The following is a 23,458-nucleotide window of genomic DNA, read 5'->3' as shown; positions in this document are numbered from 1 at the left end:
CTAAATCTTATGATAACATACTACTAACCTATAATCACTCTCATTAAGGATTTAGAAATTAGCAAAAATGTCTGAACACTGAGTAAAGTCATGCCATTATTAGTAATGTCTTAAAGATTAATTAATGGAGAGGTGAGACAGAAAGAGTCTGTGAGGTGGCTGAAGTCCTTTATCTGTTTGGTGAGATTGATGTTTGAGTTTAGTGTGAATGATTGAAGGAAACAGACGTGCAACACAGAAAATGATTTGAATGCTGTGCATGCACAGGGTACAACATGGTAAAGCTTACTTAAAAGACAATTCAACTCTATCCAAAAACCACTTCAGAAACAACCACAGGTGAAACCAAGTAATGTGCATCACAGAAAAATGTTGAAAACACAAGAAAATAAGACAAACTGTAAGAACACAATCATTACTTATTTTTAAAAGAATAAAACCAAACAAAACCGAGACTCATGTAGTATCAAAATCTAAAGAACAATTTCAACAGGGGTTTCTGATTGTACTCTTGCAGAGACTTGATCTTTTTAATAGCAATGAAAAACTCCAACGAAAATACAAATCAGTCAGCCAGACACACCAGCATCATCATGCCCATTACTTCAGCAAAAATAAAAATAACTCAGATTATCAGAGGGGAAAACGTCAGAACGTCAGGTTAGACACTCTGGAATGTTCTGAATGAAAACTCCATTCATCTGTTCAGCAGATCAAACCCATCCTGATCCACGATGAGGAGGACAGGAGGACAAGGAGGTGTGAAGATTTCTTTTTTTACTCAAGGAACACTGTACAGGTGCCTTCAGCTCCTCCAGGACTAAAGGCACATTGGATCCACTGAGCAACAGATGTGTCCATTCTGGAAAAAAGATCAGAATATTATTGTCACCTGTTGTCTCGAGGGAATTCTGCTTTGGTACCCACTGTCAGTGCACCATCCTTTCACCGGCCAGATCCTTTAAGATCCTTCCAACTCATATGCAAAAACGCGTCTTCATCTTGTTGGTGTATTTTACGGTAGTGCGTGTGTGATTTTAAAGATTAAGATTAAGATTAAATCGGGGCTTTCGCCTTTAATTGGCCATGTAATGTTAGTACATCAATGGAATTTGTCCTCTGCATTTAGCCCATCCCTGAGGAGCAGTGGGCAGCCATTTTGCGGCGCCTGGGGAGCAGTTCAGGGTTGGGGGACTTGCTCACAGTGACGGCCCAGGTGAGGCTTGAACCGGCAACCCTCCGATTACAAGCCCAGCGTCCTTAACCACTAGGCCACCACTCCCCAAGATCCCCATGGATCGGGTTAACTGTCGCCATGGCGACAGTGACTGCGCAAGCAATTGATGGTTTTGATTTTCCGTCACTTGAGTTTAGTTATATTAGGTTTGGTTTAAAAATAAGGATGAGCTTTTTTGTACAAACCTATTTTAATTTTGGCTTTTTTTAAATGATAAATGCAGATATATATATATAAAAAAAACTTAACCATGTTTGTCACTTTTTTTGAATGAGTTAAAATAACATTTGATTTGAATTCCGATTTATTTTTGTTTTTGATTGTCAATGTTGTGTATTGTGTTTTGATCCGTTTTTGTATATTTTGTTAATGTGAATAATTATTTTTTAAGATAATGTGATCTATCTTTTTTTAACTACATCATGTACATCAAATACATTAATTGACGATACAGTCCATTTTAATCTCTAGCTTTTGTGTTAGCCTGCATATATGGATTTAAGTGTCTTGTTGCAGAAATAAAGATGTAATAAAAATGGACTTGGGTGCACCATTTCAGTTTTCGTTATTATTTTATTAATATTATTGTATATGTTTTAGTCTTCGTTTATCAGCAAATTATTATCACTTTAATGTATAAGTATTTAATTAAAGTAATATTTCATTGCTACTGGTACACAGAATCTATTTTGACAAGCATGTTATTTGGTATTTTTAAATTACAGACAGGACAGATTTTATAGACAGAATTAAAATACGAAACGACTTCATCAAGTACTCAGAAAATAACAAAGCTTTCAAGACTGTTAAAAAAAATACACAAACATCCACTCAATGTGATGCCACAGGGTGGTTAGTTACACAAATCAGTACATGAAGCATTTGTGCCCCCGGGGGGAGCTATTACCCTACAACAATGCACTCGTCTTAAGGTGGTTTTCTTTTTTGTCTTTTTTAGTTAACAATTAAAAACACCACAAAAACAGTCACATATTTACATATGTACTATTAAAATATTTAACAAACATTGTATGGTTGCTTTACATTCAAATATCACATCCCAGGAGCTCCGTCGTAAGGATTGCGAGTGAAGGAAGTGACGTAGTCTACACACGTGTTGGAAGGATCTGAAAGGATCAGGCCTGTGAAAGGATCGAGCACTGGCACCCACCAACACTCCTAAAATTACATTTATTATCATTGAAGGTGAATTGGAGGTGATTGAGGAGCAAGTGCAATTCTCTATGGACTCAGATTTGTGTCAAAAAGAAACAAACAACAATTTGTGAATTCACCTTTCGCAAAAGCCCTGCACGCACACACAATTTTGGCAGAAAGGTGGTTTAGAACTTAACAAATTCTCTCAATCGAAAATTCTAGATTCATAGTCCATAATTTTCATTTTGGTAAAGTTTTATTAATTCCATTACTTTAACTTTCCATTTAACTTCTTCCTCCTCATCCTCCTCCTCAGAGCGTTAGAAAATCCCTACAAATCCCAAATTCACACAAACATCTAAAACACTCAGAATGTGTATATACCATACATCCGTGTTAAAATGTACATTTTGTGCGATACCAATGAGTCAAAATAACTGTGAAACTGCCTAATTTATCATCATGTTAATAGCCTGTAAAATAAACATGTACATATTGTAAACGCTGTGTTTTTATTGACATTTAAACTTTTATCAAACCTCTATTCTGACGTCAAGAACCCACTACTAAACAGGGAACTGTAACAATTAATTAAAATAAAGTGATCTAGGACACTCAATTATAGATGGCACCCCTGGCAACGAACATATTAATTATTTTGAATATTAATCACCCTTTGTTCCTCTACAGATGTATGAATGGACAATGACTGTTTATGGGCGGGGTTTTGCAAAATGTCAATTGCAAACAAAAAATGAGTCAAAAAAGTAATCTCATTACTTATAATGTTTCCACTTCCTGCCATTTTGCTTGTGCTTCCTTACCTTTTGTTTGTGATTCTTGAGTTTTTGCTTGTGATTCTGGACCCTAATGTCTTATGTGAGTGGAGTTTATTAGAACTCATTGGCTAGTTAGTTTTTGAGAGACAGCTCGGTGACCCTGGTGTTGATCTGTGTCTACGGTTCTTTAAGGCGGGGGCGTTAACCCAAACACAGCCTTACACCAACAGAAGAAGAAGAAATTAGCTTCCATACAGTGCAAGTACACTCCCAGGTTTTTGCTCGATTATGTGATTTGCTCCCACAGTAGTTTAGACTTGCCCAGTCGCACCAGCACCGCACCACAGCACTGCACAATTCCACATGGGTTGTGAGAGGAGAAAACCAGTCCCTTCTATCATTTTTTATAGGAGGGGCGAGGCCAACAGTGCCGGTTAGTGACGTGACATCACTGACTTTATTTCAGCCAATAGCAAAACTAAACACTAAATTGGATTACTTAGACTAAAATATGAAGAGTGGGACTAGGATCAATGAATTACATTACTTCATGCATAATCAAATAGAAAAAAATGGTTTTAGCCCATAAATCAAATGGTTTTCAGACCCAAGCATACACTGGACCAATGCCTGTCACTCTGGTGTCTCACACTTTCAAAACTGAGATGCATGTCTTACCTTGCACTGGCACAGGGTGCATTCTGTGCCGTGTTTTATCCAAGAGGAGCCGCTGAAGCGCGAGATGTTGTGCTCATCTGAGCACGTCTTGGTAATGTCATTGCGGATGGTGTCTGCTTGGCAGGGGTCAGTGACACAGCGAGGACAGCACTCGCCCTCAGGCACCACAGTAAACTCACAGTCCCCAGGTGGGCAGGACAGAGGCCAACAGTCCACCTGCCCCTGCTGAGTATGAGGAGAGAGGAGTTAGAAATGAATAGTCAGACTGACAGACAGCCTGTGGGAAAAAAACTAACACTTTAACAACTGAGAAAGAATAGTTCGTTTTGAGCCTCAATGTGTCTTTGAACCTGCAGTGTGTGTTTCATTATAAACAGACAATGGTCCTCATTTATCAACTTTGTGTGAAAATTTGAGTACACATATGCTCATACGACAGGTTTCCTGTGTGATTTATGAAACATTTATAACTGACCAATCCCAGCTTACAAATGATCTGATGTTGTTTCTCTGGGGTACACAGCAGCATTCCCACAGTCTAACACAGAGCAGTAGCAGCACTGCACTCCCTTGTGAGTGTGTGTGTGCGAGTATTTTTGAATCGCTCCTGCTCCGATGGTTTACCAGCGGGGTAATTCGGTATTCCGTGGAAGGAAATAAAGTTGTATCAGTCATAAAGTGGGCTTTTTGGAAATTAAATTTATTTTGTTGAATTTGTTTTAGTATTTGCCAGTAAATATCCTGTTTTATAATGTAGTAATAATTAAAAGATAAATAAATAAAAACATTCCTCTGAGATCGACGTAAGAGGAACGACGTAAGTCAAGACGTAAGTCACCATGAAAAATCAGCCAATCACAAGTGCCACAAATTTACAATCCTTTCAAAAAGTGTTAAAGGATGTAAGTCTGCAACAAATGAGTCATGAGTGAAAGATACAATAATACACATAATGACTCCAAAAAACATACATTACAGAAAAACAGACCAAACAACAAAAATTTAAAAATGAGTAAAAAAAAACAACAAACAATGTTTATTCAAAAATGCTAAATATGGTCAAAGCAGCATTCATTAGCATATACATTTATTTATGAGTTAGTTTATTGAATTTGTTGGACAAAGCAATGTTTTTTGTCCCTCAGTACATCATAGCGGCATGGACAGATGTGTTGAGACAGGTCCCTCATGCACTGTGGAGGAAGCTGCAGGTCTTACCAGATGGGTTATAGCAGTGGCTACACACTTTTGACTTTTTTGTTTTTATTATGATAAACCAAAGGAAATAAGTTGTATATCTATTTTCTTTTTTTGCCCTGGCATTTGTTTATTGTTCAGTTGAAGTGTTGAAGCTTTAAAAAATAATTTTGAATAAAATCTTGAGGAATACCTGACAATTGTTTGCTCATTTTAAGAGGTCTCTCATATTTCGTAACACATTATTGACATAGTTGTTTACAAACACAAAAGTGTAATTTATCCAAAAACTTGATTAATCGATGAAAAAATCGTCAGAATACTCAATTACAAAAAATTAATAGCTGCAGCACTAACCTGAACAGCATTTTGAATGTGTGATATTTAAAATCCGTAACACATCGAGCTCTAAACACAATTACTTGGAACTGAACGGAATTGTCCATTTGTTCCTTCCACATATGACACCATTATGGCCAGTTTGGTATGGCTCAACAGCATTGGTGGTTCAATAGTAATCTTAAAAAGACTCAAATAAACAAGAAAAATAAAGAACTGTTTGTGAAAACTGCTGTTAATTGTCAAGAGATGAAACCACTAAAAACCTAAAAAATGTAGTCAATAAAAATGACAATAGGCTATACAAAAAAGAGAGAGAGAATATATTGAACCAATAAAACAAACATAATTAAAGAAAATAATAAAACATGCAGTATGAATTCATTGTTGTCTTACTGTTCCAATTGATGGCAACAGGAATGACATTGTTCATGTATGGCTGGTTTGGGCATTGTGGTATTCAACTTAACTGTCTTAAAAACAAACTGATATTCACAATGAAGTGGATGTTAAAAAATCCCAGAAAATTTCTCATGAAACAGTTATTTCTCGTTATTTTACCAAAACTCTTTGCATCACTCGTTCCTCTGTGTATGGGTTCCAATCCATAAAACCAGTAAAATAATAGATACCCACACCAAACTGAAAACCAGACCAAATTCTGGTCCTGAACAATGAGTTGAGAACTACTGCCTTAACCTGCACTGACTCACCAAGCACTGGCACTGCTGACAGTTTTCCACCCAGGTGTCCCCACTGCTGTAGGTGAGCAAGCCGTTCTGGTGCAGACACTGACTGCTCAATCGTGGGTCACACTCGGGGCAGCAGTACAGGTCAGCATTAGGATTGTTGCAGTCGCACACCATTCTGCGACACATCACCTGGCCAGCCTGCACACCAAACAAATTTAAAGAGTGGATGTTACAATAAATTATTGTAAGATTACATGTTTATTACCTTTACATATACCCTATAGTAATAAACATACCTCATGTTTACGTTTTGTTCTATTCGTAGAACTGTTAGCCAGAAAGTTATGGGATTTACTAGTTCAGATTCAGTTTAAGGAACCTGCTGCATTTGGATTGGTGATGATTTGGGATGCACGTTTAGTTAGTTAACAATATAAAAAAAATCATCAGTCATTATGTTGGTGGAGGTTATCATATGTGTACATTAAATTGTCATAAGAATGGCAATTAACAAAGTGTGCTTTAAACTGTTCTGTGAAAATTCTGCAGCGTTCCAATTTTGAAAACATTTGTTTAATTTAAATATTTTTTAAAAGTCAAACATAGGTATAATAACATCTTCTGTCTTTTAATAACAGAGGAGATTTCCTTTCACTAAGGCTTTGCTGCAGCCGTACTCTCTTTGAACTCTGCCTCTCCATTTCCCAACTGCACAGACAAGGTTCTTAGACCAATGTCAACCACTCTTGCTAAAGCATTGATTTAGAATTTCAGCCCAAAGGATGAGGGTAGCATTGGCCCTTGTGTCTCACCTGAGTGCGTGGAACATAGCGCCTGCAACAGTCCCAGCTGAGGAATGAAGAAGCCCACATGGACGGATGGAGTACAATAAGTTTGGAAAAAATTACATCCATTCAAGTAACAGCATTTATTTTGGAGTCTACCTAATTTAATGAATTGTACCAAAAGAAAAAAAGAGCGTTTGTGAAGTTATCTGCTCATAGCAGAGAGAAACTGCACCTGTTGCTCCATTGCACATCACCTCTAATTCAACAGCTTGAAATGTAATCCTGCTTTTTGGCTCACTCAGCCATCCTACATTCTCTATGTTGAATACTTTAGAAAATGCTTATTTAATTAGGGCAGTCTGAACCACTCGAACATACGCACTGATGTGCACTGCAATTTCCATAGATAAGGTGCAGAACGTAAGGAAATAGTACATCCAAAGTATTTGAACACACAAACGATTTTGCACCCTTTATTTGAGATCTTAGTAAATTTGCAAATTTGCCCCTTAGACTTACAGTATGAACTATCACAAACCAAAACAACTTGAAATACTTGAAAATAAGAACAAAGCTATCTGTTCACATGATAAATGTAGAAGCCCCATCCTGGATTCCTTACCTGGCATGAGCACACTGAGCACCTATCGCTGTCCAGAATCCAGATCTGTCCGCTGTGCTTGACCTTGTTATCATGAATGCAGTCGCCGGTGCAGTTGTGTCCGTGTGGACAGCGGCAGTCGTAGCTACCCTCTAAGTTGAAGCACACTGTGTCATTGGTGCATGTGTTCCTCCCAGTTTTGCATTCATTGATATCTGAATGGAACACATAAATAAAGGTAGTGATAGTCAGAGCCTGTGGATGTAAGTGTTCTTCATGTAGATAGGGAAAAGCAGGATTATCAGCAGTGTGGCAACTTTGCTTAAAGCTGCTGGATATATATATATACACACACACACATATATATATATATATATATATATATATACAGTATATATATATATTTTTTCTGATAAAGAAATACTATAGGCCTCATAGATCAATAAATTGAATATAATAATATTATTGAGTCAGCTTGAGTCATGTTTTTACAGACTGAAAGTTGCGTAAAAACAGTGGCAGATGTTTATTTTGGGGCATACACAGAAAGATCCAACTCCAGGCGAAATTGAATGTCTCATGGTGTGAGGTAATAACACAGCAATCAAAGGGAGGCAAACTAGACCAAAAATGCTTTCAAGTGTGAATTAATATTTAGTTTCAGTCTGATTTGAGCAAAAAGAGGCCACTAAAATGTCTGTGTTCCTGTGTGTCCTGGTCAGTTTGCCTGATTATGAGCTCTCACTTCCCATGTCTGCTATCTTAGAAGGCTCCTTGCTCATCTTCTTATACAAGGTGTTTATCTGTTTACACATTCCAAATGCATGTTTGTGAACACACACAACCAAAGTGTATACTGTAAACCAGCTATTCTCAACTGGTGGGTAGGGAACCAAAAGTGGGTCGCGGACCTGTACTGGGTGGGTCGCGAACAGCTAATCAAAAATAAATAATTACTCAACATGCCTTTTATTTTTAAAGAAACTTTTCTTTTTGACGGACATGCTCTGAAATGCATGTTGCACGGGAAAATGTATAGATTTATGTTTTTAAAAATATTATATATGTGTGTTTTCAACAGCTATTTTTGAAAAACAAAATTTGGTTGGTTGAATTCTAAAAAAAAAAATTGGGCCGCGATTTAATGACCGTGGCAAAATGTGGGTCCCAGGGTGAGACCAGTTGAGAACCCCTGCTGTGAACTTCAGTAGAGAGAGGATTTGAAAACCCTAGAACAGTGGTTGACCAAGACTACAGCTACAACCCTCAGAAAGGCTGATCTCTGCTCTATCTTTTGCTTATTAGGGGGCCAAGCCTGTGGGGCCTGGGTACCGCATTCCTAGGACCAGCGATGCTAAGATCAGCGGTGCTAGGAACCCTATTGTAATCGTTCCGATTATTATTGTTACCTTTTATAGTTACGTTGTTAAAAGTAGTGCTGCAGGCTAAACTGTGCAAGGGAGGGCGGTGCCTTTTGCAGGGTTGGTTCAAACCCCCCAGCTCACCTTGGGCGCAAAAATTCACACATGTCCGCCAGCAGGTAGCACTATAACCAAGGTCAACACATTTTAGCCCATAACTCCCACACCGTATGTTGCACATTCAAAAACTTCATCCACAGATTCCCTGAATAGCAATAAATCACCTGGGCCAGGCCCATTTCCGCCTAAAGTTCTGTCGGATCAAATTTGCCAAAACTGTTAAACCTACTTTTTCTAACTCCACCTAGGGGTTTGGTCCAATCAACGTGAAACTTCGCACGTAGTCTTCAGTTGGACCTAATCTAAAGTTCAGCAAAGAATTTGGTTCGAGCAAAATATGCGCAAATTATTAACGAATACATTTTTCTAACTAGCTATAAAAAAGCAAACTGGTGCATATCTCGTTCAAAATAAATGCTAACAACAACAAATCTGAGATATTTTTTTGGCATGTGACTGTGGGGGTAGGCCACTAGGGGGCGCTGCAAATATGGGATATTTATATCTCTTAAATGGCAAGACCGATTTGTACCAAATTTGGTGAGTATGACCTTGGGTCGCTCCTGAGGCCATATCTCGAAGTTATTCGCAATTGGTCAAAGTGGACATGGCTTATTACAACATACACAACAAACATTTATTTCAGCTCAAGTATTATGTTGAGGGCTGTGAAATTCACAGGTTAGATATAGAAGAGCACACAGACCACCCATATAAAAAAGTTCTCCACTAGGTGGCGCTATAATGGGTACAAACACGTTTTGGGCTGTAACTTTTACATTTTAAATCTTCATAAACTTAATATCTACGTGTTCCCTAAATAGAGTCGCATCTTCTGACATAGGCCACGCCCACCCCTACAGCATGTTTCTCTTTGTAAGTCACTACACATCACAATCCTACTTTTTCAAACTCCTTCTAGTGTTTACACTCTATCTGCACCAAACTTTGCACATACAATCTCCAGACTTGCCTGACAAAAAATTCAGCAAAGAATTTTGTTTGGCCAAAATATGCACAAAATCATCAATGAGTAAAATTTTGTTAGCTAGCTTAAAAACACATACTGTTGCATATTTTTGTCAAAGTAAAAGCTATCAACATCAAACTAAATCAACATTGTGTCAGAGGTTAACCAGAGGCTCTGTGCCAAATTTGGCGCAAATTGGCCAATAGGGGGCGCTAAACAGAGAAACATCAAGCAAAATGAAAGTTGATCAGATTTGCACGAAATTTGGCGCATTTTGGCCTGTAACTTTTTTTTCATTTTAAATCACGTCTTCATAAACTTTATATCCACATATTCCCTAAATAAAGTCGCATCTCCTGACATAGGCCACGCCCACTCCCACGGCATATTTCTTTTTGTAGGTCACTACACATTAACAGCGACAGTGAGACCTGGAGGGGCGTGATTGGGAGGAACGGCCCCCCTGATCGGAACCCGAGCGGTGTTTTGTTGTTGGACTTCTGTGCTCATCACAGATTGTCCATAACAAACACCATGTTCAAGCAAGAACATGGTGTTTGTTAGTCGGTGCACTTGGCACCAGGACACCCTAGGCCGCAGTTCGATGATCGACTTCGTAGTCGTGTCATCGGACTTGCGGCCGCATGTCTTGAACACTCGGGTAAAGAGAGGGGCGGAGCTGTCAACTGATCACCACCTGGTGGTGAGTTGGCTCCGATGGCGGGGGAGGATGCCGGTTAGACCTGGCAGACCCAAACGTATGGTGAGGGTCTGCTGGGAACGCCTGGCAGAGTCTCCCGTCAGAAGGAGCTTCAACTCCCACCTCCGGGAAAACTTCAACCATGTCTCGGAGGAGGCGTGGGACATTGAGTCCGAGTGGGCCATGTTCCGTGCCTCTGTTGCTGAGGCAGCTGATCGGTGCTGTGGCCGCAAGGTAGTCGGTGCCTGTCGTGGCGGCAATACCCGAACCCGTTGGTGCACACCGGGGGTGAGGGATGCCGTCAAGCTGAAGAAGGAGTCCTACCGGGCCTTTTTGGCCTGTGGGACTCCGGAGGCAGCAGACAGGTACCGACGGGCCAAGCGGAGTGCAGCCACGGCGGTCGCCGAGGCAAAAGCCTGGGAGGAGTTTGGTGAGGCCATGGAGAATGACTTCCGGAAGGCTTCGAAGAGATTCCGGATCACCATCTCAGGAGGGGGAAGCAGTGCACCGTCAACACTATGTATGGTGCGGATGGTGCGCTGCTGACCTCGACTCGAGATGTTGTGGATCGGTGGGGGGAATACTTCGAAGACCTCCTCAATCCCACCGACACGCCTTCCAATCAGGAAGCAGGGCCCGGGGACCCGAGAGTGGGCTCTCCTATCTCTGGGGCTGAGGTTGCCGAGGTGGTTAAAAAGCTCCTCGGTGGCAGGACTCCGGGGGTGGATGAGATCCGCCCAGAGTTCCTCAAGGCCCTGGATGTTGTGGGGCTGTCATGGCTGACACGACTCTGCAACATCGCGTGGACATCGGGGGCAGTGCCTCTGGATTGGCAGACCGGGGTGGTGGTCCCCCTTTTTAAGAAGGGGGACCGGAGGGTGTGTTCCAATTATAGAGGGTTCACACTCCTCAGCCTCCCCGGTAAGGTCTATTCAGGGGTACTGGAAAGGAGGTCCGCCGGATAGTTGAACCTCGGATTCAGGAGGAGCAATGTGGTTTTCGTCCTGGCCGTGGAACTGTGGACCAGCTCTACACCCTCAGCAGGGTCCTTGAGGGGTCATGGGAATTTGCCCAACCAGTCCACATGTGTTTTGTGGACCTGGAAAAGGCATTTGACCGTGTCCCTCGTGGATTCCTGTGGGGGGTCCTCCGGGAGTATGGGGTATCGAACCTCCTGATAGGAGCTGTTCGTTCCCTGTATGACCGGAGTCAGAGTCTGGTCCGCATTGCCGGTAGTAAGTCAAAATCGTTTCCAGTGAGGGTTGGACTCTGCCAGGGCTGCCCTTTGTCACCGATTCTGTTCATAACTTTTATGGACAGAATTTCTAGGCGCAGTCAGGGCGTTGAGGGGGTCCGGTTCGGGGGCCTCAGTATTGCATCACTGCTTTTTGCAGATGATGTGGTCCTGTTGGCTCCAACATACCGTGACCTTCAACTCTCACTGGATCGGTTCGCAGCCGAGTGTGAAGCGGCCGGAATGAGAATCAGCACCTCCAATCCGAGTCCATGGTTCTCGACCGGAAAAAGGTGGAGTGCCTTCTCCGGGTTGGAGATGAGGTTCTGCCCCAGGTGGAGGAGTTCAAGTACCTTGGGGTCTTGTTCACGAGTGAGGGAAGGATGGAGCGAGAGATCGACAGGCGGATTTGTGCGGCGTCTGCAGTGATGCGGAGTCTGCACCGGTCCGTCATTGTAAAAAGGGAGCTGAGCCAAAAAGCGACGCTCTCGATTTACAGGTCGGTCTACGTTCCAACCCACACCTATGGTCATGAGCTTTGGGTCATGACCGAAAGAACAAGATCGCGGGTACAAGCGGCCGAAATGAGTTTCCTCCGTAGGGTGGCTGGGCTCTCCCTTAGAGATAGGGTGTGAAGCTCAGTCATTCGGGAGGGGCTCAAAGTAGAGTCGCTGCTCCTCCGCATCGAGAAGAGCCAGATGAGGTGGCTCGGGCACCTAATTAGGATGCCCTGAACGCCTCCCTAGTGAGGCGTTCAGGGCACGTCCCTCCGGAAGGAGGCCCCGGGAAGACCCAGGACACACTGGAGAGACTATGTCTCTCCGCTGGCCCGGAAACGGCTAAGCGGAAGAAGATGGATGGATGGATGGATGGACTACACATTAAAAACCTACTTTTTCGAACTCCTCCTGGTGTTAAAGCTCTATCTGCACCAGACTTTGCACATACAAAACTCCAGACACTCCTGATCGCCCCAAGCCCGTCATCCTTTGTGACATTCTTCCGTGGGCTCCGCGAAACCCTTTCATAACTGTTTGCAGTTCTAGTTTTTTTGTCCTTGCAACAGTCCATTTTATAAGTCTAACATGGGAAATCTGACACCGTGGACCCATCCAGCTGTAGAAACTCTTGACATAAGATGCTGTGGAAACTAGCTTTCTTCATAATGAGGGAAGGGGGGAGTGGAATTCTCTGCAGCCTTACTTTCCCACTGCAATGTCCCATTTTCAGCTTTGTCGGAAAACTGAACATGAAGTGCCAGAAGATTACATAGTTACAGTCTGAGTAATACAGTATGTGCAGCACACAGCCATACCCGGGGTTTCCACTGGATACGCCACGGCACCGATGCGGTATTTCACCGCTGTTCGCTGTCCAGTAATTCACACCGGTTGCGTTTTGGGTGCGCTCCGGTTGAACGACTGTGATGTCACGAGACAGAGCAGTTCTCACGATATTTATATAATCGCGTGAGAACGTAGTTAAATGTATGTGTTATAAACGCAACAATACACAGATAAACAGGTCAGTGTGCCTAACGAAGGAGAACAAGAATGTTGGACTCTGGTTTTGTCATAGCCACATTTTTTTTGCAAATTAGCCATAAAGCTGGAGTTGCTGGGCCTAAAGTGGGCGAATAACGGACAAATTCAGAGAACATTGTATTGGCAAGAGGTTCACAATAGAACTGATAACAACCCACTAAGTCATCTGCAGACTGCAAAGTTAGGAGCTGTGGAGCAGCGGTGGGTATCGGAGTTGGCTCAATTTGACTATAAGATAGTATACTGCCCTGGCCGGCAGGACAAAGCAGCTGATGCCTTGTCCTGACAACGCTTTACTCGTTCTCCAGCATATAGAGTGTAATGAACAAGCTGCAGGGCCCACCACCCAGAATGAATCCACTACTAGCTAACCTCCAACATGGTGAAATTAACAAAAAAAAAGCTTTACTGACCATTACCTGGTATTATGAGTGTGTCTTTCATCTCTCAAGTCTCTTGTTTGTTATACTTCATTTTAATTGCATCAAAGTTAAAATCTTCAATTTTGTCTTCTGTTGTGTAGAATGTAAAGGGGAGAAACCCACCTACACATGATTCTCCATTGGCTGAAAAAAACCCGTTGTCATGGTAGCCATCCCGGCACTCGCAGTGGTACCAACCGGGCAAGTTGACACAAGTGGATTTACTATCACACTCAATAAAGCCTTCTGCACACTCGTTGATATCTGGAAAATAAGAAGTGAAGAGGAACAGCAGGTCAACATGAAATAATGCTACTCAGGTTGATGAGTACCATAATCTATTATGTTTGTTCCTTTGCCTGATATATTCTCTACATTGACTGATTCATAATTAATGCATCATTATTTTTAACATGATGCATGCATAAATAGTGCATCGCAGTTTCCCCACCACAAAGCCAGTAATGGGATGAGATCTACTGGTTAATGATGCCTCAGCCTTTAAATATAATTTTAACAACAGTTTAACTGCTTTTGAAAAGTGTTGCAGATTAAGACTTCACAAGATCATACAAATTTTATCACGTGAGAGAAAATCATTTCATTTATTTTTTGGAGATGTAGAAAGATTAAAGAACATAATGAATACATAAATATAAAGAGTTATGATCAGTAACTTCTCTGTCTTTAGTTTTTTCCAGTTACTTCTTTGTTTTGTCTTTATTGGTCAATCCGGGCCCATTTGTCTTTCTGCTACTTTCTGTATTGTGTTTTTTACATGTGCTGAGTGAGGTAATTCAACCTGATCTCATGGAAAACATGACACTGTCATGAAAATGAAAGAATATATTGTTTCAAGCGTGGCAGCATGTTTCCGAAAGATTTGTCGCACTGAAAGACCATTTTTTTCATAGTAAAATGCACATATTATTGTGCTGCTTGGATGTAAATTCAAGCTAATGTCTTCATATTAGAAGTTATTGGAGAGGTGAGTGCACAGAAGCACAAAATAATGTTTGAGGAAGTTAAATTGGAGGCGGGTGGACTTCTTTGTCTGCTGCACAAACATTCAATAATGTAGAAAACAAAACAAAAAAGTGCTGTTTAATAAACTTTAAGCCCTAATTTTATTTTCCACCCTAATTTAATCTGGATGCTCTATCAGTTCCTGTAATTTTGCTCTCATCAGTCTATGGAAAACATCATCCAGCAGGTCTGAGCTCCTGAGTAGCGCTGTGTCAGGAACACACTCATATGTGAACCTTGTGCCATCGCTGTGTAAATTACTCAGCTGGTCAGCTGATTCTGGCCTGATGCTTTTTGCTATCAACGTGACATGAGAGTTTGACGGTAAAAACATGAAGAGGAAGATACAGGAGCTCACTGGAGCGGTGCGTCTGGAGCGACATCCATGAATGTCCATGAACAGCATCCTCTCTGCAACGCAGCCACACTGGACTTCAGCTGTTTCTCTCCCTCATGCACACCTTACTCTCCATTTTCTTTCAGTGGCTGTTAATATTGCCTATTGTTTTATTTAAATTGTTTTCTTAAACTAGAAAGGTTAACTGGAGCCTTTCTTTCCATCTACGCTGTGTATTGTGTCAACATTAACTGCAGATATAATCTCTGTGAGTGAGTTTGCACCTGCCTGTGGGTCGTACTTATTTCGGCGCAGAAACAGTCACCACAAACATTTGATGAATTGCATTGCGCCCACTGCATTAGTTTATTTGCATTTCCCTTTTGCGCCCCTTATGAGATCCGCCTACATTACATGTTCATCAGAGGCAAACATGCTAAATGGATTGTGGGCGCATTATGATGCGCAGTGCTGATTCCGTGGGGTTTGTAAATGGTAAATGGACTTGATTTTATATAGCGCTTTATCACCACACTGAGGCAGTCTCAAAGCACTTTACATATCAGCTCATTCACCCAATCACTCTCACATTCACACACCAGTGGGACAGGACTGCCATGCAAGGCTCTAGTCAACCACTGGGAGGAACTTAGGGCTCAGTGTCTTGCCCAAGGACACTTCGACACATAGTCAGGTACTGGGATCGAACCCCCAACCTCTCGATCAGAAGACGACCCTCTACCACCTGAGCCACGGTCGCCCATTTGTACCCCTTATTAGTGTGTGAAGTGAAGTTTTCACATTTTAATACCCTAAACCTTTAGTAAATCCGCCCCTAAGTAGGATTTTTCAGCAAGTCCGCACACATCCCATCCATCCTCCATCAGTCCTGACTCCATCCCCCCAATGGGAGGATGGAGTTACAGACAGACTACAACACATTCACCCCCCCATTGCAGCAGGAGCCTCACCACAGCTGCTCACATACCCCTTTCCCACCAAAAGCAGAGTTTCCATTTGGAGCTATTGTTGGAGCTGAAGCTAAGTTAGAGCTACTCCTGTTTAACAGGTTTGGTTTTCCACCGCTAAAGCGGCAAGTTGGAGCCACGTCCTTGCAACACCGTAAAACGTCAATACGTCACTGATTACTTAGCACTTTACCCATGAGCACTCTCGCCAGGAGGAAGCCCATGCTTTGTCGTCTTGTTGACAGTATGAATGCTACAGAAGGGATGCTGTTCTATTTAAGTAAACATACAGTATGTTCATCTATCTTATGTTCAGTGTTGGGAACGTTACTTTAAAAAAGTAATTAGTTATAGTTACTGACTACTTGTTCAAAAAAGTAACTGCGTTAGTAATTGAATTACTCTATAATAAAAGTAACTCATTACCAAGGAAAGTAACTATTTGCGTTACTATTAAAAAAAAAAAAAAAAGTTGCTATATGTCAAAGAATTCACATTTTTTAGATGCGTGTGTCGTGAGGTGCTTCATTAAATTTGAGTTGCTTACAACAGATGTGGACAAAGTCTTCACTCCTGGATATAATGAATACTTCACATACACGTTCTTGTCTTTGACCACAATTAATTTAAAGTAGTGTTTGTATCGTCACCTTAAAAATGTCAACTTTTCATCAGATTGCTCCACGCTCACCATCTCTGCTGCTTCATCCAATCTGCTCTGTGTGTGTGTGTGTGTGTGTGTGTGTGTGTCGCGGGTGCTGGCACGTCGCCTGAGCCAATCATAATCGCTCACCTTGTTTTTAACCCGCCTCCTCTTGCTGGTACATGTGTAAAAACACTGGCTCTGATTGGCTACCATGAAACATGACGCAGCCTAAGCCAATCATAATCGCTCACCTTGTTTTTAACCCACCTCCTCACAACGGTCGAGTCAGAAGCCGGGATGCTTTCGGATAACATTTTATTTAATCAATGCATGTAACGCACCGCATTTAACGTTCAGTAACGATAACGGCGTTGTAACGGCGTAAAAAGTAATTAGTTAGATTACCCCGTTACTGAAAAACCTAATGCTGTTACTTTAAACGCCGTTATTCCAAACACTGCTTATGTTGATGTTATTAATGCTCAAGGACACATGACAGCTTATTGACTCCCACATTTGTTTTATACCCATTGCTGCTGTTTGATTGGTTTCTATATATTTGATTTGAGGAAATTTCAATAGTATTGTTTTATTGATATGTCCTACTCCTTAGGTAAGTATTGCATGAACTTACATTCACATAAATGTGTCAAAAATTAAAAAAAATATAAGCCTAAAAGTTTGTGCTGTAGCAGGGCAGGTTATTTATCTATATTGGGGCAACAAAAAAAAAAAAATAACACATGCTGATGTTTGAAACTCAGAATATGTGGATGTAAAAAATTAAAGGTTTATGGCTGGTATAAATTTAAATCATCATCTAACATTAAAGGGAAAAGGTTAAAAGTTTATAATGAACTACATTTCCCTGGAGGCAAGTCATAGAGCTTATATCAATATGGCACCATAGTTGTAGTTTCTACGCTTTCCAAAAAAATGTTGGAACTTGGGGTTATAAAAATATATATATATTGAATGAGTCGGGAGATCTTGCGTTTTGCAAAGTGGGATTAGTAGGGTAATATTAAATTTCTAAAACGGTATATCTATAGATAAAATAACGTATTTGATACAGCCGATGTAGTATTCTTCAATGTATTTTGTTGGAACGTATACGATAGCCCACCCAAGTGTGCATGTGCGTCTCATTGCTTTCATAAACAAGCCAAACATCCGAAATACAAAAACACAGAAAAAGCCCCACCCATTATTTCTCCACACCTTTTAGAGTCCGATAGCATACTTATCAGTCCACTATGCCTCCCGGGACACCGGTGAGGTGGTTAGCCGTGAAGATTAGCCTTTCAGTTTGGTGTGGAAATATGGGACCTGGCAACCCCGATGCACTGACGGTCATTTTATAGATGGAAAAAAGAATAACGCGGGCGAATATAACTACGGTAAATCACTGTGTATATATAAATACTGTGTATATATATTGAAGACAACATATTGCTGCCACCAAGTCTTAAGTAGGTGGCCAGAGTGTCCCCATGATTCTAATCATTCTATCTTTACCTTTTATTAACCTTTGTACACATTTGCTTTTTGTGTGTTAGTTATACCACCCTCCCCGCAAAAATTTTTTTTTTATTTTATTTTATTTAATTTTTTCACTTTGTCTGCATATGCTGTCACAGGTCAACAGCAGCAGGGAGGAGAGATTCAAGGTAGAAAATGGAAGGGTGGGGAAGGGTTGATTATTGTAAAGTGAGAGTGAGATGTGAAGTTGTTGGCGTGAGGCTTAGGTGGGTGCCCGCCGATGGACCCAGAGCCAGCAGGGGCCGGACCCCAGGCCAGAAGGACCCGGAATAGAGGCAGCACCGGGAACAGCCCGCCCAGGGACAACAACCACACCCCCGGCCACCCTGGGCAATGAGGGGACGCTGCATGCCGCACCGCCAACACCCAGGCGCACCGACTGAGCCCCCCAGAGCGCCCCAGGTCACCTTTTTTTGTGACACCGCCAGCATGATGCGCGCTAGTTATTGCTAAAGTCAGGCCCTCCCACCTGCCACACCGGCATGCGGCGCGCGCAGACCAGAGGCTGTAAAGCTCCAGACCCAGGCCTCACAGGGCACCACCCAAGCAGGGGCCATCCCACGCCGCACCCATTGGCATGCACCCACCCCAGATGACCCCTGCCAGGACCGGCCAAGCCCGCCGGGCCCCAAGAGAACCCCTCCCGGGACCGGGAACCCCCACCCAAGCCCAGCCCACAAACCGGCTACAGTCCAGCAGGACCGCACAGCCCCAGACGGCGCAAGGACAGTAGCCCAGACCCCACCGCCAACCAAACAGCGCAAGCCACGAGGCAATGCCTCCCACTGGTGCACACACCCGATGCGGAACAGCAGTCCTCAACCAAGGGTGCCCCGGAGAGAGTCCCTGCGAAGAGAGCCCCCAGCAACACCCCCCGAGGCCCACTGCCCTGCCATGCCTGACCGCATCATCCTGATGTTTTTGTACTCTACACGGTGGCCCACCCGACAGGCCCAAATATGTCCACTGGGGAATGGAGAGGCACTTCCCTATCCCCTGTGTGAATGTGTGTGTTTAGTAAATGTATGAGGTGCATTTAAAAGAAAGGTGATGGAGGGAGCGTTGCTCCCCATCCAACCTTTGTGTATACATGTGTATGTGGTGCAATAGCTCCGGAGGGTGAAAGTGGTGGTCGCACCCTCCGGAGGGTGGTGTGTTGAGGTGCGATTAAAATTGGAGGGATTGATAGGGCAACTTGAGGTAGGAATCCCGCCCCCACGCCACTCCTCAGTAGCACAGGCAGCACCCTCCATCCCCAGCCCCACCATCCAGCCCTCCAAGGGTTGGGTATAGGTGTGTAGTGCACCAAGTGAGTGAGCCAGACCAGCTGGGAGTGAAATGAAGTGTTCATTTAGGATGCCTGTCTGGTGTGAACCCGGCCCGTCCACATGGCAAGCCATCGGAGAGGATAGATGACGCAGACGGGCACGCGGCATAGCAGATCCCAGGGATGCGCCGAGCAACACGGCCGCAACACCCCCCAAATCACGTCGGCCCCACGGAGCACGGTGGCATCCCCACCCCCCAGGCGCGTCCGGGCACCAGCCACACTCCCCAGCAGTCCGTGGGGGCGACCCCCACCACACGCCAGCCCAAAGCGTCCCCCCCCTCACCGCGACACGGAGCGGCCGGGCAGGAGAGAAGCCCACAGCAACACCCTGCCACCCAGTGACCCAGGATGTAAGCGCCGCTCCCGAGCAGTAGCCACCCCCAGAGCCACCCCACCCCGGATCCCCACGGCCAGGAGCCATGAACCCCACCACCCCAGGCCCCCCGACGGGCCCACCACCAAGCTAACCCACTCAGCGAGATAATGAGCGCACCTCCACGGCAGCTCTGACCCTGCCGTACGCACAAAATCATGAGAAATGGAAAACTCTGATCCCAAGAGGAAAAGAATGAAATTAAAGGCAGCTGAAATAATCGAACATTGCACATTTCACAACACATATACTGTAAATGAAGGATGTATTTGCAAAAATAAAGGAGGAAGAAATTATACTGGCGCCCTAGAGTGTCGTGCACGCGCCTACAAATGCAGTTTTATATCAATAATAATAATTGTAATTAAAATCACAACATCATTGCGCAAAACTGCTCAGCAATTGGTTGCAACACCTGTAGCTGTTATAAAAAGGAACGCACACACAATGCGGAAAGATGCACAATGGCTTATCTGGCACTGCTGCAGGACGAGGTGCACTGGAGACTCCAGAGGGAGCAGATCTTCATCGACCAGCGAGACCTATAGGCAGGACCGCCCCATGAGAACGAGGTGCTGCGAGAAGGTGGAAGAGACTGTGGTGGGAGGGAGGATGAGGTAAAAAATATGGTTTTACTTGAAATTAAATATTGCAATTTATGTAACGGAAACAAGTGTGGGAAGAGCGTGCAGAATTTATTTTACACTGCAACAAAATCTATTTCCAATGTATCAAAGTACTGTTTCTTGAAACAAAATTGACTGATGTAAAAGTAAAATTACAGATTTTAGAAAGTACTCAAAACTGTACACAAAAAAGCTACTCAATTATACTAACAAAAGTAAAGGTAATTCGTTACTTCCCACCCCTTGATCTCAGTAGATCATCTTCAAGTGCTGCAGACGGATTTCTCTGTTGCCGCAGAAACTCAGATCAATGGCATCAATAGGACGGTTTCTATCCAAAGATGCTTCTGTTTTCCATGGACTGATAAGAGCAAAGTTACAGGAATTGAGGGATCATCCAGATTCAATTAAGGAAAAAAATAACATTAAGTTTTAATGTTCATTAAACAAAACTTTTTGTTGTTTATTTTGTTTTCTACATTATTTAATGTTTGTGGAGCAAACCACTTGTCTCCAATTTAACTTCTTCAAATGTAATTTCGTGCTTCTGTGCCCTCACCTCTCTAATTTAAATAGGACGGTTTTGATCACGTCTACACACGTACCAATCTGCACTGCAATCTTAATGAATTCCCCACAGCAGGTGAGGAAACAGCGCCACCAAAGGATTTAGGGACGCGCATGGTTTACTACCCTTTATTTCAGTTTTTAATGAACCCCTACCTAAATGTATGAGATGAATCCTGCTTCAATTCACCACCTCACCATTGAGACCATTATTTTTCCCATGTTACAAAGTGTCCGTGCGCCAGCAGTGCCGGATATTGCTATGGGCAAAGTGAGCTGTTGCCCAGGGTGCAATCCGCGAGGGGGCGCATCTTTCACGAGAGGGGGAGGGGGAAAATATTTTCTTTACCAGAATCTAATAGAATTACCTCCGCCTCCCTCACCATGTCAGATATGGCTTTTTAGCACCCCCGTGTGGTTGTAGGGAGAACTGTAATTTGACCCAGACATTCATCGAGCCAACCCACCAGATTCAGTTTTTTCAGCCCAACGTGATCCAGAGAGGTATAATTGGGTGCTAACAAACCCAACCTGGCAACACCGTTTGAGGTCAGCTGCCACATGCACGGACTGTGTCAGAGCGGGTGGTCGCCCTTATTTGAGAAGCACGTGCTGATTCATGAATGATGGAAAATGAAAAGTCAAAATATCTATCAGGTGCCCAGTTCGGAAAGAGGAGAGAACAAAAAGAGAAAAGGTCAAAAGATAAAGGTATGCTTTCATGTCATCTTTATTGCAAATTGGTGATTATCCATACTATAATTTCAGGAAGGTCTGTGTGTGTGTGTGTGTGTGTGTGTGTGTGTGTGTGTGTGTGTGTGTGTGTGTATAACAAATATCTCCCCGACGCTGTGTGAGTTCGACCTGAAACTTAGTCAATGGCTTCCCAAGTGTGTGTATCTGTTATTTTGGAGTAATTTGGTCATTTCAAAATGTTTATTTTAATTTTATTTCACTTCTGGACGGCACGGCAAGTGAAACCTATTCAGCTTTTCACCTCAGAGTGTGAGGGGGCGCTAGCGCACCGTCTGTTGAGAGACGACTTCCGGGATCCATCTTGATGCGAAACAGATGAACTGTGATCAACTGCTATTCATCTATCGGCATCCACGTTAATCAATCGGCAGGGAATGTGGTAAGTTTGTTATAAACTTTATATCTGTATATAATAACATATCATTCACTATTTTGTTAGTATTGTTTGTTAAACTACGTGTGTTGAAGATGCAATTGTATTGTGTGTCACAGTTTTTTAGAGCAGAAAAGTGGGACGTACTATTCTGGTAAGTAAACATGCATGTTTATCCGTGAACACAGCATTATAAACACGCATATTTTCACCACGTAAGCAAAACAAAAGCATGTGAAGCTTTTACACCGTAGCAGAGCACCACACACAGGAGCCCTTTAAGTGCAAAGTCCGTGTTAACATGTACATAGTTCTAATGTCGGCAGTTAAAGGGGACATATCATGCTAAATCCACTTTTATAGCCCTTAAATGCATTTTGTTGTATATTTAGAGTGCTTAGAAGTACAGAAAAAATCAAATTAGTCTCTTCAGGTGCTCCGTAGATATCTTTATATTCTGTTTTGCTCATATTTTTCAATCTGTTTTGATTTTTCTATTCTCTATTACGTTTTTTGAACTATTACATCACAGTATTTGCAGCAGAACTGCCAAATTAGTACATCAACTCCAGGTCCAACACTTCGAGCAATCCGCCATTTTTATTTCTCGCTTTTATTTTGTAGTCCAAGCTCCAGGATGCCGAAGTTACGAGAGGATAAGTCAAAATGTTCAGTTGTTGGATGTAGTAACCCACACGCTTCATTACACCGTCTCCCAGCATCAGAACCTTTTCAAAGTGCCTGGTTGAGTTTTATTTTTCACAGAAATGTACCCACATCTGTGGGTAAGGTCATTTTTGTGTGCGCGAAGCACTTCAAGGATGACTGCTTCTGCAACCTCCACCAGTATAAAGAAGGATTTGCCGAAAGACTTTGTCTGATTGAGGGTTCAATTCCTTCTATCTTTGGAGACGACGAACAGAGCACTTCGGTAAGCTGTAAATAACGCTAAAAAGTGTGATGATAAGACGTCCCTGTCATTGTTTTGTTAGCATTAGCAGTTGCACCGTCTTCATATGTTAGCGCTGTGTGCTCGTTTTAGATCCTTGATGATATGGCCTACGTGATTTAATTTAAGTCTAAAGTTTTCATTA

General features: G+C 42.7%; 1 protein-coding gene across 5 annotated transcripts in view; it reads right to left on the bottom strand.

Annotated features, from left to right (window-relative positions):
* The window catches only part of nell2a (neural EGFL like 2a), a 186,950-nt gene continuing 163,492 nt past the window's right edge, over positions 1-23,458 (bottom strand). For 4 of the 5 annotated variants that reach the window (XM_028449514.1, XM_028449513.1, XM_028449512.1 and 1 more), the window contains 5 exons: positions 13,944-14,084; positions 7,491-7,684; positions 6,102-6,278; positions 3,853-4,077; positions 1-862 (listed from right to left, as the gene is read on the bottom strand). In XM_028449514.1, coding sequence (XP_028305315.1) covers positions 821-862; positions 3,853-4,077; positions 6,102-6,278; positions 7,491-7,684; positions 13,944-14,084 — 779 coding nt within the window. In that variant the 3' untranslated portion in view covers positions 1-820. The remainder of the gene's footprint in view (positions 863-3,852; positions 4,078-6,101; positions 6,279-7,490; positions 7,685-13,943; positions 14,085-23,458) is intronic. The other variant, XM_028449516.1, reaches the window with a different exon arrangement.

This window comes from Gouania willdenowi, chromosome 6 (assembly GCF_900634775.1).
Source record: "Gouania willdenowi chromosome 6, fGouWil2.1, whole genome shotgun sequence".
In the NCBI taxonomy this organism is placed as follows: Eukaryota; Metazoa; Chordata; class Actinopteri; order Blenniiformes; family Gobiesocidae; genus Gouania; species Gouania willdenowi.
The sequence above is the reverse complement of the archived record's forward strand: the minus strand, read 5'-3'. Positions and strand labels throughout refer to the sequence as shown.